At 34.9% G+C, this 17,110-nt stretch overlaps 1 protein-coding gene across 2 annotated transcripts in view; it reads left to right on the forward strand.

Annotated features, from left to right (window-relative positions):
- Window positions 1-17,110, forward strand: part of DMXL2 (Dmx like 2) — a 157,920-nt gene that overhangs the window by 125,793 nt on the left and 15,017 nt on the right. The window contains exons 24-31 of one of the 2 annotated variants that reach the window (XM_047075109.1): window positions 3,119-4,197; window positions 4,968-5,159; window positions 6,722-6,798; window positions 8,158-8,288; window positions 10,055-10,303; window positions 13,715-13,893; window positions 16,098-16,228; window positions 16,796-16,881. In XM_047075109.1, the coding sequence (XP_046931065.1) occupies window positions 3,119-4,197; window positions 4,968-5,159; window positions 6,722-6,798; window positions 8,158-8,288; window positions 10,055-10,303; window positions 13,715-13,893; window positions 16,098-16,228; window positions 16,796-16,881 (2,124 nt within the window). The remainder of the gene's footprint in view (window positions 1-3,118; window positions 4,198-4,967; window positions 5,160-6,721; window positions 6,799-8,157; window positions 8,289-10,054; window positions 10,304-13,714; window positions 13,894-16,097; window positions 16,229-16,795; window positions 16,882-17,110) is intronic. The other variant, XM_047075110.1, reaches the window with a different exon arrangement.

Consider the following 17,110-nt stretch of genomic DNA (forward strand, 5'->3'; position numbering starts at 1 on the left):
CTGGGTGTTATATGTAAGTGATAAATCACTAAACTCTGCTCCTGAAATGAGTATTACCCTGTATGTTAACTAACTAGAATTTAAATAACAACTTGAAAAATTTTTTATTACATATTATTTTTTTTTTAATTTTTTTTTCAACGTTTATTTATTTTTGGGACAGAGAGAGACAGAGCATGAACGGGGGAGGGACAGAGAGAGAGGGAGACACAGAATCGGAAACAGGCTCCAGGCTCTGAGCCATCAGCCCAGAGCCCGACGCGGGGCTCGAACTCACGGACCGCGAGATCGTGACCTGGCTGAAGTCGGACGCTTAACCGACTGCGCCACCCAGGCGCCCCTACATATTATTTTTAAATGCTAAAAAAGCTTGCATGGGTAAAGGGACTAGGGTACCCATTTTTACATTCTTCTTCATAAAGAAGAAATATTTTAATAAATAATATTAACAATTTTAAAGGAAAGGTAATAAAGCCGTTAGGAGAAAAAATAAGTATCTGAGTTTCCCAGGTAATTTTATTAAAATGTATACATTTTTATAGAAGGAAGATTATTTTTATTTCTTAATGTTTTATAGGTTATTTTTTAAACGCTTGTTATTGTGGAAAACTGCAAATATATATAAAAAAAGTGAATAATAGATCCAAAGTCTATGAATCTATCACCCAGCTTCAGTAGTTATCAACTTAAACCAACTTTATGTCATATATACACCCACCATTTTTACCCCCTCCCATTCTAAACATAGATTTATTTTGAAGCAGTTTCCAGCATATCATTTCTTTTGTAAATATTTCAACATGAATCTCCAAAAAATGACTCTTAAACATAACACGTTACCATAACAAAATTTGATTAGTAATCAAAGTAGGCAATGTTCAGGTTTTCCTGGTTGTCTCATAAAATCTTATACAATTGATTTGTATAAGATCCTCAAGATTGCTGAGATGTCTCTTTTGTCTACTTTATTATTATTTTTCAATGTTTATTTTGAGAGAGAGTATGTGTGCACATGGGGTGGGAAGAAGGGCAGAGAGAAAGGGAGAGAGAATCCCAAGCAGGCTTCAAGCAGTCCGTGCCAAATCCTACATGGGGCTCAAACTCACAAACTGTGAAATCATGACCTGAGCTGAAATCCAGAGTCAGACACTTAACTGACTGAGCCACCAAGGTGCCCCTGTCTACTTTAATTCGTAGTTTTTCCTCCTTCCTTTTTCTTGTCCCTTGTAATATATTTGTTAAAGAAGTCAGATTGTTTATTTTGTAGTTTCTTACTTTTTAGATTTTGTGTCATTTCGTGTTTTCCCCCCATGTTGTCTGTATTTCATATATATTGGTAATTTATGAGATTTTTGGCAGAAATATTTCCTGGTGGTGTGGAGTACTTCTATTAGGGAACTCATAATGTCTGCTTGTTGAGCTTTTTGTTGTGCTAACAGAAATCAGTGATCACTGCATAGATCTGTTATTTCACCAGTGTTCGTCAAGTGATGATACTCTAATTGTGTCATTCTATTCTTCTCTTATGAATTGGAATACTTGCCGAGAGTGTAGTCTCCCTAAGCAGCTGTTTGATTACTCTAAATCCAATGGTATGCATAATGAAGGGAACATAAGTGTTTGATTCTTTCTCTTTACCAGTTTTCAAAATAAGTTTGGTTCACTAGCATACTACAAAGACAACTAATGAGTTTTTATTTTTATTTATCTGAACTCACAGATTTAGATAGATTTGTTTCTTAATCCATTGTACTTTATTATGGTTGCTCAGATTATCTCATTTTTAACCAGTTGGAGCCTCTACAAGTTCTTGAATCCTTTTGACATTATTTGTTGATAGTGTCTTTGCTTTTTGTTCTGGCAAGATGTTTCAGGCTCATCTTATACATTTCATGCCCCAGACCTGGAAATGGACATCCTTTAGAAGAAGGATCCTTTTAGGTGGGGAATAATAGAGACTACAGCCTGGACATAGGGATCCTCATTTGCTGTTGGTTTGGTCATTGTTTCTAGGCTGTTTTAATGAATGGAGCCAGGATATATATATATATGTGTGTATATATGTATATATATACACACATATATATGCATATATATATCCATTTTTTTAAACATGAGCATTCATGAGTTCACACTGAAATTTTTAATTCAATATAAATTATAGATTTTTTCTTTTTAGATTTCAAATCTGTATATAATTAAAAGCTTGAATTCTCATAGCATTAACATATTTGTTATTTTGTATGTATGTGATTGCTTCAGAATAATGATACAAAAATTCTTCATAGCAACATGTTTTCATAGCAACAGTTTAAGCTTTTTTACTTGTTTGTTTGTTTTTAGTAGTTATTTTTGTTTTTGTGGTATATCCCAGTCAGGATGTACAGTCAAATTGCCTATTTTAAAGTCACTTTATAGTTCTTCTCTGTGTGGTTGTGCTACCAGCTTGATATACAGAATCACTTGTTTAATTTTGCTTTTGCTTTTCTTGTGATTTTTTAAATTTAATTTTTCTTTTAAAATTACATACAATGTTGACATGGTTTTTAAATAAAGTATATAAAACCAAGGTATTTTCAGAGAAATCTATCTTCTTTCCTGACTTCTCTATCCTGTTCTTCCCTCCCTTTTTTGCAAAGGAACCAATTAATTTTTATGTATGTGTTTTCTTTCCATTTAAAATATATAAGCAATATTGGGGCTCCTGGGTGGCTCAGTTGATTGGGCATCCGACTTCAGCTCAGTTCATGATCTCACGGTTCATGGGTTCAAGCCCTGCTTTGGGCTCTGTGCTGACAGCTCAGAGCCTGGATCCTGCTTCAGATTCTGTGTCTCCCTATCTCTCTGCTCCTTCCCCACTTGTTTCTCTTTCTGTCTCTCCCTCCCTCCCTCTCTCTCTCTCTCCCTCCCTCCCTCCCTCCCTCCCTCTCTCCCTCTCCCTCTCTCTCTCTCTCAAATATAAACATTAAAAAATTCTAAAAATATATATGTAAGCAATATTAAAATATATAATTTTTAAATATCCTTTATTTTGAGAAAGTGCTGACATTTTATTCTTTTGTAATGTAAGTGCAAATTGACATAGTAACTTGTAATTGTATCTGTTTCATTTCTATAGTTATCATCAAATCTTGTAACCCAGTGGTGTTTAGTTTCTACAACTACCTTCGAACTCATCCTTTGCTTATTCGAAGAAACCTTGCCTCCCCTGAAGGAACTTTGGCAACCTTAGGTCTCAAAACTGAAAAAAACTTTGTTGATAAAATTAACCTTATAGAAAGAAAATTGTTCTTTACCACTGCAAATGCTCATTTTAAAGTTGGATGTCCTGTTCTAGCCTTGGAGGTACTCTCCAAAATTCCAAAAGTTACCAAAATATCTGCCTTACCTTCAGAAAAAGGTCAGCCTGACTATATTTCTAAAAAGACAGATGATGTACCTTCAGAATCAAAGACTCTGAGTGATGTCAGTAGAAGTTCTGGCATTGATTGGTCAAATGTAACTTCATCACAGTTTGACTGGAGTCAGCCAATAGTAAAAGTTGATGAGGAACCTCTTAATCTTGATTGGGGTGAAGAGCATGATAGTGCTTTAGAAGAAGAAGAAGAAGATGCTGTTGGCTTAATAATGAAAAGTACAGATGCCAGGGAAACAGATAGACAAGATCAGAAGGCCTCAGACCCTAGTATGTTACTGACTCCTCAGGAAGAGGATTGTCTTGAAGGTGATACTGAAGTTGATGTGATTGCTGAACAACTAAAATTCAGAGCTTGTTTAAAGATCCTCATGACTGAACTAAGAACATTGGCTACAGGTTATGAAGTAGATGGTGGAAAACTCAGATTTCAACTCTATAACTGGCTTGAAAAGGAAATTGCTGCCTTGCATGAGATATGTAACCATGAATCAGTTATTAAAGAATATGCCAGTAAAACATATTCTAAGGTAGAGAGTGATCTTTTGGACCAGGAAGAAATGATGGACAAACCAGATATAGGTTCCTATGAGCGCCACCAAATAGAAAGACGGAGATTGCAGGCTAAACGAGAACATGCAGAAAGACGAAAGTTGTGGTTACAGAAAAACCAAGATCTCCTCAGAGTGTTTCTTAGTTACTGTAGCCTTCACGGGGCCCAGGGTGGTGGTCTGGCCTCAGTAAGGATGGAACTCAAATTTTTGTTACAAGAATCACAGCAGGTATGAACTTCACTTTTGTTTTCATTCTTGGTTATTTTAATAATTTTAGTCATTCTTTTTTACTAGTTAATGTAAATATGCCCATTTCCTCTATTCATAGGAGGCAGATATTTATGCTCTGCATGTGTCTTTTTAGATCAAAGTTATAGTGATTATGAGTAGGCTTAACAGCTTGAGAGCACAGCTGTTGTCATACTCGCCTTCATATCTTCTGCATCTTACATAGCAACTGGTACAGATTGGGTGCTCAATAAAGTTTTGTAGAATGAGTGAATAAATACTGCTTTTATTCAGATGTTCATCACCAGTGTTTTTTTAAAAAAATATTTATTTATTTTGAGAGAGAGCGAGAGCATGAGTTGGGGAGGGGCAGAGAGAGGGAGAAAGAGAATCCTAAGCTGACAGTGCAGAGCCCAATTCGGGGCTTGATCTCAGTCTCGTGAGATCATGACCTGAGCTGAAATCACGAATTGAATGCTTAACCAATTGAGCCACCCAGGCGCCCCTTATCACTATTATTTTTATCATATAACTATTTTTTTAAGTTTATTTATTTTGAGAGAGACAGAACGTGAGCAGAGGAGGGGCAGAGAGAGAGAGAGAGCGAGCGGAGAATCCCAAGCAGGCTTCTGGCAGCCAGTGCAGAGCCTGACATGGGGCTCGAACTTAAACAAAATCATGAGTTGGATGCTTAACTGAGCCACTATTAATTGATATTTTTTTGTCCTTCATTTTAACTGTCTTGAAAAAAAATCCACTGTAACCCACAGGAAACTACAGTGAAGCAGCTCCAGTCTCCACTACCATTGCCTACCACCCTACCTCTGCTTTCAGCAAGTATTGCTTCAACAAAAACAGTCATAGCTAATCCTGTATTATACTTAAATAATCACATCCATGATATACTTTACACTATTGTTCAGATGAAAACACCACCTCATCCCAGTGTTGGAGATGTGAAGGTAATGTAAAGTTTATATCAGTTGATATTGTACACATTGAGAAGGTAAATATGTTATACTTGTCTTCCTGTTGAACTTAGAGGAAATATTGTAAAGTGCTCTTAATGTGCTACTTCCCCAATCCTAATCAGTTGAAGACTCTTTGTCCAATGAACGTAATTTAAAAGGAAGCATTCCTCTTAATTATGGAAAAGTAGTTTAAGACAGACAAATACTTTTTTGATTATAAAATTATTTTTCTAGACACTTCTTATCTCTTAATATGCCTTTCAAACTTCCATTTCCATTAAATGAATCATTAATTTAGAAATGTTTATGACTATGTGCCAGGATATTGTGAAAGTATAAGCTCAGGGAGTATCTTTGAGAAAACTACGACTGATCGGAAATATCCCAGAGAAAGTATCCTCGCTACTATTTCCCTGATGATTGTGTTTGCTGGAGGCTGTGCAGTAGTGAGGGGCCATCAGGTTTCAAAGAGTTACTACCTCCAGATGAAACCCATACCCTGTGCTGAAAACTTAAGAACAGATAGATTCCAAAAAACAGTAGGAAGCTTGGCAGGATTTGGAATTGATCAGATAACCTCTGTGCTAGCCTGTGTATATTTGTGCTATGCTTTTTCCAGTTCCAGTGGTTGATGTCCCCAACATCTTTGTTTTTTATTTATTTTACTTCAAAGGCATGTTTGACCTCTAGGAGTACATTCTTCTGAAGGACCCATGAGTTACATCAACCTATTAGAGACTTCCAACCCATAGCATGAATTAATCTGTATTAGTATTTAAGCAGAGATTACTTAAATTATTTGTTAGGTGAATATGGACACTTAGAAAAGGCACTAAATTCTAAGTAAACGTTTCCATTCCTAGAAATTTGTATAAGACATTCAAAGAGTATGAAACTATTTCTAAGTCCCCTTCAAATTTTAAGATTTTATGGGTCTGAAAATGTTGATTCAGTGTGGCATTTTAGGATGTACTTTTGATAATGATAATTTTTAAACTTTCTAAATTTAAAATTCTAAGAGTATGCACTACTCATAAGTACTAAATAAGTTACTTGCTTTCTGAAAACTCAGCCATTTCATACAGTGATTGATATATCTAAACATTTAATTCATTTTTATTGCTAAGATCAAGTATTTATTTTCATCAAGGGAAATTTTGTAAGGCAGTTTAAAATAAAAGCTCTGAAAATTGTATACTTATTTTTATTCTTCTTTTTTTTTTGGAATACTAATCTTTAAGCTAATCATTAGCAGGTAGAACAGTCCCAATAATAGATGAACATTGGCACTTTGCTCAGGGTCTGGTAAATGGCAGGCTCACAGTTAGTAAATATTTGATAAATGTGTTCTGAATCAGTTAGCTTTGTTAAAGTGGGCATTCATATTAAGTTGGGTGAGTGTTATTTTATAAGTTTTAAAGTAGAGTTAGTAGTCTTAGGATTTAGTGTTATTTATGATATTGCCACTCTGCTCGGTATTTTTTAATATTTAAGATATTACTGTTGTATAGAAATGTTAGTATAAAATGTAATTGTGGCTGTTTTGGTTTTAGGTGCACACACTTCATTCACTAGCAGCATCACTTTCTGCATCAATTTACCAAGCATTATGTGACAGTCATAGCTACAGGTAAAAAAAAAAAAAAAAAAAAAAAAAGAAATCATGCTAAATTATTAATACAGCAAAAACATTAAAATGTGCTGGAGTTTATATCAAAGTTCTATTTCCTAGGGATGGACATATCCTCAAATATGACTGCCATGTATACTCTAATAGATGAGAGAGAATGAGAAATAAAATAACTTTAATTTAGCTGTCACCTAGTAACAACAGAGGCATACAGAAAATGATAAATAGTAAATGGAAATTATCATCATCACTGTCTTTTTTGATTTTAAGAAAAGAATTTTTCACTATTTACTATTTTTCTTTAGGAACCATTTCTTTTAGCATTGGATTAGCTCCTATATTGCTTAACTGTTTTCAGTTGGAAAAGGAAATACTTTTTAAAAAATCAAAAAGGACATTTCTTAACAAAGAATTATTAAAATCATTTTTTCTTACCCATTTACATATAACATAGAAGTCTTTGAAAATGATACCGATGAGAAGTAATGGTTTAAATTTTTCTAAATGTCCTATTACCTTTATTAGTGTATACTGTACATTTTAATGATGAGGGCAGTGTAAGTAGTAAGAAATTGAATCACTAGGAAAGATGACCCAGATTTAAATGAATTAATAAATGAAAAGCCTTGTAATATAAATAGAATCATATTAAATTTATATTAAACATATGTCTAGATTTTTTTTCTTGTAAATTCAGGAGCCTCTTGTGAGAAGATTTGATACAGGCCTCAAAATGGCCTGTACTCTGCTTTCAGTTCAGTAAGGATGCGTTGGAAATGTAAATAAGGGAAAAAGAGTTTATTTAATTTACTATGATCATCATAATGATCAAAGCCAACTTGGTTGATATCAGTCACTGGTTAAAATGGCATTTAATGAGAATTCAAATAAATATTTTTTAAATGTGTATTTTCTCATCCTTAGGCTATGATTGACCCTCAAGGGAGTTAGCTTTACTTTCTGCTTTTGTATTTTCCCCAGCTCCACAAAGAGGAGAGAAATAAATATTTAGTCACATTTGGCTTTAGGATTTGATATTTCTAAAATATGATTCTCCAGATTGTAGTTCATATTTTAGTTCAAAGTTAAGGTTGCACAACTTTGCAGAGCTAAGAAATGCAAGAAAATAGCACCCTGAAACTTTCTAATATAGTCTAGTGCTAATAGTTCTCTTCTTACTTTCAGACTCTTTTTTTTTTTTTAATAAGAATGGGTGAATATAGAAAAGATTTTCACCCATCTTGAAAAGTTTTTAAAAGGAGTAAATGTCATTCTAATCATCTAAAATAAATATGTATAAAGCACAATTGCCAGTTACCTCTGTTAGGGTGATAAATAACCAAACCTTATTTGTTTTAGCAGTCAGACAGAAGGAAACCAGTTTACAGGAATGGCTTATCAAGGACTTCTTCTAAGTGATCGTCGAAGACTCAGGACCGAAAGTATTGAAGAACATGCAACACCGAATTCTTCTCCTGCTCAGTGGCCAGGTGAGCATTTAAGTGTTTCGGTTTTTAAACCTTATTTGGCAATTCCATTTTAAAAAGTTACTAACTGGTTTCCTGATTGTTGTTCTTTGTGTAATTGGTGAATGGTTTTTTTATTTGTTTTTCATGATGTTTTCTGCCATGGGTTAGGAATTATTAAGTACTGTAATGTTGTCTGAAGACTCAGGAAGTTAAGGCTTCAAAACCCAGCTGTGTTGACCAGCATAAAAAAGCAAGGTTTAACATCTTTCACAAGGGTGAGCACATCCTCTTCCTTATCCTTAGAAATTCCAAATTAGAGAGCAGTATCACAGAGACATTTTCACAGATGTATCAGAGAGAATACGATTACTCTCAAGTGTAAATTTGTATGTTGGGATAAGAGTGACCATTCTGTGCTGTCTGCCAGTCCTTCTCTTTTTCTGGTTAGCTCTTTTTCTCATCATCCACGTCAGTTATTTCAGACTTCTCCACTCTCTTCATACCTTTTCCTGGTTTGCTGTGTCATTCAGGTTTTACTCTACTTGCTTTATAACTCTGAGTTCACACATTAGTGATTGTTGTGAAGAGTGGCAGTAGAAAGAGGTGACAAACTCAAACTGGATATTTAAAATTGATTTGTGTGTAAGTTTCTAGAAACATTGTTTCCATTTTCATTTTTATTGGAATAAATGAGACTTACAAGAAATTGAAAAAACAGTACAAAGAATTTTTGTATAGCCCCCACCCAGATTCTCCACATGTTAACATTTTGCCATACCTGCTTTAGCATTCATCCTTCTCTTTCTCTCACTGTGTGTGTGTGTATTTACGTATTTTTTTGAAGTATTTGGGAGCAAGTTGTATACATGATACCCTTTTACATCTAAATATATCATGAGTCTTTCCTAAAAACATTCTCTTACATAACTTTAGCACAGTATTCAAATTCAGCATCTTAACATTGTACAATATTGTTCTTCTCATCTGTAGATCTTTCAGAAATCTCTCCAGCTACCTCCCTCACTCGTGTCTTCCATGTGACATTTAGTTGTAATGTCTCATGAATCTCCTGTCTTAGAGTAGTTCTTAATTCTTTTTTTTTTTTTTTGTCTTTCATGATTGATACTTTTGCAGAGTAGTAGACAATTATTTTTTAGAATGTCCCTCAATTTGGGTTTTCCTAACCTTAGTATTAGATTCAGGTTGTATATGTTTGGCATGGATACCACAAAAAAGATACTGTGTGCCCTTAGTTCAGACTGTCAAGAGGCATATGACGTCAGTTAGTTCCATAATTGGTGCTATTAACTCTGATCACCTGTCAAGGTAGTTGCTGCCAAATTTCACATTTGTTAAGCTAATATTTTTTCTTTGTAATCAATAAGTTTCTTTTGAAGAGGTAGTTTGAGACTGTGTAAAATATTATGCTTTCACCCACTAATTTTAGCATCCATTCTTGTCTGAATCAGATATTACTGTGGGGATTACTAGATGGTGATTTTTCTGATTTTATCATTCCTTTTACTTTTAGTTGAAATTGTACTATGAGGAAGAGCTTTCATTTCTCCCCTTTTTATTTATTTATTCACTCATTTATTATATCAGTATAAACTGTGGGCTTATTTTATTCCATAGATTATAATCCATTTCTGTCATTTATCTTGTTGCTCAGATTATGGATATATTACATAATATGGATACATAATTTTGGTTAAGTTACAGATTTGGATTTTTTCTTCTGGAGCTTTTTGCTGATACACTTCTTATGATATTATATACCCATACAGGTGTGAGCTCACTCATTAATCTCTTGAGTTCAGCTCAAGATGAAGACCAGCCAAAATTGAACATTTTGTTGTGTGAAGCTGTTGTTGCTGTTTACTTAAGTTTATTGATACATGCTCTTGCTACAAATTCCTCCAATGAATTGTTTCGACTTGCAGCCCACCCATTAAATAATCGGATGTGGGCTGCTGTTTTTGGAGGGGGTGTGAAGCTTGTTGTGAAACCTCAAAGACAAGCAGAAAATATTGCAGGTAAGATAAATTTGATACCAATTAATATATGTAAATGTAAATAATTTCCAGTGCAAAAGTAAAAGATTTTCTAATGTTACAAGAATTTTTATTTTGAAAATCAGTGATGTTTAAAATCTCATCACTTACGTTAGAATAGTAAATAACTAAACTCATGTTCAAATAAAAATAAAGTTTCAGTTGAACATTTTTTGATAAACCAGGACAAATTTGAGGAGGATAAAAAAGAAATAGAGGACAGGTGAAGGTAAGTGAGGAGAGTGTTAAAGAATGGAAAGGGAAAAGGATAGTTTTTAGAGAAAAAAGATTTAAATAAATCATCATAATCTTTACAGAGCATGAGAACAGTTGGCTTCATATTAGGTTCATGGTCATGTGCAAGATAGCTTTTCCAGTCATGCGTATGGTTTTTAAAATTCCATTTTCTGCCTTTTTTTTTTTTTTTTTTGGTATTTTTTATCCCACTTTTAAAGATGGAAGGATATGTAAGGTGTAGACTGATGATATAGGAAGAGTTTCCATCTTGGTGCTGAAACAGAAATCATGTTAATTCATCCTTGGAAATTATCCTACTACAGATGGGGAATCAATGGCACAAAGAGTTTAAATGGCACTGGCTCTCATCTGTGTCCTTACTGCCCAAGGTTGAATTAAATGAATAAGTTTCTGTATACGTCAAAGTAGGGGAGGATGTCTTAGCCACTTTCATTGCTTTCACTCCCCCGTATGTGGGTGGGTGACTCTTCATCTTTATCTTGTTCCTACCTTGTTGTAGCCAACCTTAAATTTGAAAGTTTTCCCCTCAAATCACTTCTTTCTCTTTCTGAATTTTCTATTATTTTTTTTTCATGGTAATCCATTCATCAAGTCATCCATGCTTAAAACTTCTGAGTGCAGATTCATATTTGCATTCATTTAACACCTACTACGTGACAAAGCAGCGTTGTTGGCTTTGGAATGAATAACACAGACAACCCCTTACCTTCATGAAGCTTACATGTAGTGGAGGTTAGCACACAGTAAACAAATTAACAAATAATAGTATTTCAGTTACGATAAGAACTATGATAAAAATAAAGCAGAGTTAAATGGAGAGTCATGAAGGAAAGGGTTTGGGAACAGTTTAGTTAGAATGGTCAGAAAACACATTTCTGATGAGAGCATGTGAGCAGAGTCCTAGAGAAGTCAGGGATCATACCATGCAGATATCTGGGGTCAGAGTCTTTCAGGCTCTGTAATTTCAGGCAATTACAGATGGTGAAGGGAGTACCAAGGTCATGAGGCATGAGGTAGGACTGAGTTTGGCCTTTTCCAGGAACTACAGAGGAGGCCAGAATGGCTGTTTTAGCTGGGGAAGTTTGGTTGGAGATAGGGTAAGACAACCAGCTGGGAGCAAGGTCATTTAGGATGGTGAAAATTTCAGTAGTTATTATAAAGAAAGATAGGAAACTATTGGCAGGAGTGGCCTAATCTGATTTAGGTTTTTCAGCTCTAGCTGCTATGTGGAGAATAGACTATAGAACAAGAATAAAAGAAAGGGGCTATTGTAATGGTCCACTTAAAAGATAATTGTGGGTTACCATCAAGAATGAATGGATAAACAAAATGTGGTGTATATATATATATATATATATATATATATATATACACACACACACATATATATTCACATACATACACACACATATACATACATACATACATACAGTGGAGTGTTACTCAGTCATTAAAAAGGAACAAAGTACTTATACATGCCATACCAGCATAAAGCTCAAAACTATGCTAAGTGAAAGAAGCCAGACACAGAAGGTCATGTATTTTATTATTCCATTATATGAAATATCCAGAATAGGTAAACCCATAGAGACAGAAAGCAGATTGGTTGTCCAAGGGCTAGAGGGAGGGAAGAGTATGGAGTAACTGTGTAATGACTCTAGAGTTTACATTTGGGAATGAAATGGGATGAGAATGCTCTGGAACTAGATAGAGTTGGTGGTAGCATAACATTGTGAATGTACTAAATGACACTGAATTGTACACTTAAAAATCTTTATTTTTATGTAAATTTTACTAAAAAAAGATAAATGTGGTTTAGCTGAGAGTGGTAGTTGTAGGGCGAAAAGTGGTTATATTCTGGCTATAATTTGATATTGCTGATGGATTTGTTGATGAATTGTGTGTGGGATATGATGGAAGAGGGAACAAGATAGAATTATCATTTCCTGTGACTAGTTTTAAGAGAGGAGCTGTTGACTTCTACTTTCTGGCCTTCCTCTAGTTAGTTCCTGAATCCTTTTGGTGTTACTTTTATGTGTTCCTCATATCTAACTCTTCTCAGTCTTTACTACCCACTGTACTCGTTCGCTCTTACATCATCATCTTCCATCTTCTCTGTCATTGACCGAGCAATAGTACCTCACCCTGTGACTAACTTAAGAAGTGTTTGTGAGGATCACCATAGGATAAGCTCCCAGCTTCACATCCACAGCCTAGTCCCAGCCCAGCTCTGCACTCTTCTTGTTATTGCCCTCCTCAGTCAACTGAAGTTGACTCCTTGTCATCCGGGGGAAAAAAGAAAGCAAGATTGCAAGCTGCCAAATAAAATGTATGTGTTTATTTAGGATCTTAGGGATTGCAGTCTGGGAGACACCGAGTCAACCAAAATCAAAAGCATGCTCTGGAGAGACAAAGGAGGCTAGAGTTTTTAAGGAGGAAAGAGGGAATTTACAGAAGTTGTTTTGAAGGAAATGTGATTGGTGCTGGTATAGCTACCGTTACATTCATCTATATGTGATTGGTTGCTAGGGCTGGTGTTAGGTGGAAAGTCCATTCATGTCCATTCTAAATGCAGCAGATGCCTCGGCTTTTAGTGGGGTTCAGCAACAATTACAGAGAATGTGAGACAGGAGATGTGCATAAGCCCCACTTCCTCAATGTCCTCTTGGGTTCATTTTAAATAACCCTCTTAGCAGTGTTTACTCCATTATATTCCTCTGTTATCATCGTCATTCACCTAAACCTCTAGTTACTGGTTTCTCTTGTCCCTTCTTTATTTTCACGTGGAGCTTCTCCCTTCTTTTTTAAAGGCATGCTTTACATCCTACAGCTTCAGTGAATCTTTCTTAAACAGCATGGCCAGAAATAATTACTCAAGCACTAATGAATATGTCATGTATTTAATGCATTGTAAATAGAATTACTTTAATCTTTGTTCTGAATAGCACACAGTCTGCTTCATGGCAAGATATTCTTTTATGCTCTATCCTCATGTGTGTCTCTGCCATGGTTCCTGGAAAACTAATGCAGATACAAGTAATTTAGTCTAAACTAAAACGTGGCAGGAGTATGTTGAAAGGAAAGTTAACTTTAACTCTAAGATAAATGCTGTTTTCTCCCTCTGTCTTTATTCAGCACCTCCTGTTCCTTCCGAAGACATAGATAAACATCGTAGAAGATTTAACATGCGAATGCTCGTCCCTGGACGACCTGTAAAAGATGCTACCCCCCCACCAGTGCCTGCAGAGAGACCATCTTACAAAGAAAAATTTATTCCTCCTGAACTTAGTATGTGGGATTATTTTGTTGCAAAGGTAAGGGGTTTAAGGAATATAAGCTTTTATGTGGGTTTTTTTTTTTTTTATTCTTATGTGTACATCACATAGGAATGGTGAGGCAGCCTCTGGGTGGAACAAGTATAGTTTAGATATGTAATTTCTCAAGTCCAGAAACTGAATATTCATTCAGGGATGATAAGATGATGATGGTCAGATACTTGATATGGATGGGACAAATGAAAATTGTATAGGATTTGGGTCTAAACCAGAAGTCAGTTTTATTAACATATAATCAGCATCCTTGTTTTCTAGTGACTGGAATACTTGTGTCTGCCATCTAGTTCCCTTTGTCTAATTATCAGTATTTCCCTTGGTCACCATGGAATTAGAGCAAGAGGAGATAGATGGATATTTGGGGGTTTCATCAGGCCAGAGTTCAGCCCCATGACATGTCTCTCTTTCTCCAAAGCAGATAGAACTCTGGGTATCAGAATACTCCCAGAGACTAGATCCATTGTAGTTGCATTTCATATCATGTTCAGTACATGCTACTAGTACTTTCTTTCAGCGCTTTGCTTTTTCAGACTAATCACCTTCCTTCTATTAATGTTGCCCTCTTTACACATGCTAATGTTGTGGTCACCTTGCTGTATGTCCACATAGGAAATATATCTTTCATCATGCCACCTTCCATTTAAAAATTTTATTAGATCTCAGAGTTCTTGAGGTATTGATCCCACTTTTAAAAAGTCTTTCAAGGTGAGTTCTGAAGATTTGCTTTTGTTATCGTAACCAGTTATTTTTCCTTTCCTCCCACTTTTGTTATCTTTGTCATAGATTAATTTCTTATACATATACTACTTTTGGACTGTATTTCCATTGATCAATATCTAGGCTGCACTTCTTTTAATTACTTGTTTTAATATCCACTACAAATGATATCTTTCACCTTAAAAAGATTTCTCAGCTAATCTTGTCTATTTTTTCTTCCCTATGAACTTTGGAATCATCATAAAGCCTCAAAAAAGTAAAAGAAATACCCAGGGGGATTTTTATGGCAATTAACTTAAAACTTATAAATTAATTTTAAAGAATTATAGTTTTTACATGTCTGAGTCTCCTTATATAGCTTTTAGAAGGATTTGTGCTTTCCTTCACTATAGCTGTCTTTTTTCATAAGGGTTTTCCTTTGATATTTTATGTTCTTCAGTGTGTCTTTTTTCTTTCAACTTGTCTAACTAGTTCTCTTGATATATAAGAAAAGGCTTGTTTTCTAATATTTCTGTGATATACTTTTTCTTAAGTATTTATATGAGAGAGAGAGAGAGAGAGCCAGAGGGGGAGGGGGAGAGAGAGGGAGAATCCCAAGAAGGCTCCACGCTGTCAGCAGAGCCCCACACTGGGCTCAGTGTCACAAACATGAGATGACCTGAGCCAAAGTCAGGAGTCAGATGCTCAACCAGCTGAGCCACCCAGGCACCCCTCTGTGACATATGTTTTACTATTTCTTTTAATTTACTTTTTGTTGAAGTATAGTTGACATACAGTGTTTCAGGTGTACAAACAGTGATTCAGCAGTTCTATACATTACTCTGTACTAACCACAATAAGTGTATCTCTCAGCTGTCACCATGCAACATTATTGCAGTATTATTGACCCTATTCCCTGTGCTGTATTTATCATCCCTGTGAACTATTTAGTTTATAACTGGAACTTTGTACCTCTTAATCCTTTTTGCCTCTTTTGCCCATCTCCCTCTGCTCTGGAAACCACTAGTTCTCTGTATGATTTTGTTCCTGTTTTTTTGTTTATTTGTTTTGTTTTTTAGATTCTACATATAAGTGAATCATATGGTATTTGTTTTCTCTGACTCACTTCACTCAGCATAATACCCTCTAGGTCATCCATGTTGTCACAGATGGCGAGATCTCATTCTTTTTAATGGCTGAGTAATACTTCTCTGTGCATGTGCCACATCTTTATAGATTATCAGTGGACACTTAGTTTGCTTCCATAACTTGGCTATTACAATTAATGCTCTAGAAGTATTTATATTGTATCTAGGTATTGAGTTTTTTTATTGAATCTGAGAGTTTTGACTAGTTTTCTTGGCTTTCGTAGGCCTAGTATCATTTGTGAAAGGAAGTTTTTATTTAGACACCACTTAAAAATGTTCATTAAGTTAAGACAAAAACAACCTGATTATATATTTAAAAAATAACTTTATCTTTTATTGCAGCCATTTCTCCCTTTGTCTGATAGTGGTGTTATATATGATTCTGATGAAAGCATTCATAGTGATGAAGAAGAAGATGATGCTTTTTTTTCAGATACACAAATACAGGAGCACCAAGATCCAAATTCCTATAGGTAACTTTCCTCTCTCTCTCTCTCTCTCTCTCTCTCTCTCTCTCTCTCTCTCTCTCTCTTTTGTAAAAAAAAAAAAAATCCTGACGTTAGGAATTTTAAGTAATACTATCATGAATTTATTATACAAGAGCTGACTTACATTTTCAGGTTAGTAATTCTGTATCTTTGAGGTTAAATTTCTAGAGAGTAGAGTATGTCTTTCACATCTAGTGTCTAAGAATAGCTTACATGTAGAGTGGAAACACAAACATTTTCAGTTAGAAAAAATATGTAATTTATTGATGTGACATTAGAACTTAGTATATGTTCATTGATACGCTATTAGATTGCATGTGACTATAAATCTTTTTCCATTAGGTGGTTTTCAGATATTATAAGTGTATTCCAATTGTACATTGTTAACATATTTTCTATTATATGACAAAGGTTTAAGTTGTTAGAAAAGAACAACTTTTTTTCTGGATTGGAGATTGGGCTAAACAATTGACAGGAATCATTACTATGCTTCTCTCATGATGTTATTTTCAGTGAAGGAGAACTTTTTGTTTGTTTGTTTCCCTTGAACAGCTGGGCTCTTCTGCATTTGACAATGGTTAAGCTAGTACTTCACAATGTCAAGAATTTCTTTCCCATTGCTGGATTGGAATTCTCTGGTAGGTAATTAATGTTCTTAAATATATTAGCATCAAGTTTCTCTTCATAGAAATCTACATAAAAGAGCGTTTGGTACTAAAAATTGGAGATTTGATGAGATCTTGTGTACTTTAGGCTCCAGTCTATGGTTTTAATTCATAGCAAGAACCACTGTTTACCCAGAGGGTTGAAAGAAAAAGCAGGAAATCAGACTGGAGAAGCTAGACATTTTCTTGCTCAATTTAGAGA

The sequence above is a fragment of the Lynx rufus genome, unplaced genomic scaffold (genome assembly GCF_022079265.1).
Source record: "Lynx rufus isolate CCGP_SWC_20201006 ecotype Redwood Valley unplaced genomic scaffold, mLynRuf1.p SCAF_13, whole genome shotgun sequence".
NCBI classification, from domain to species: domain Eukaryota; kingdom Metazoa; phylum Chordata; class Mammalia; order Carnivora; family Felidae; genus Lynx; species Lynx rufus.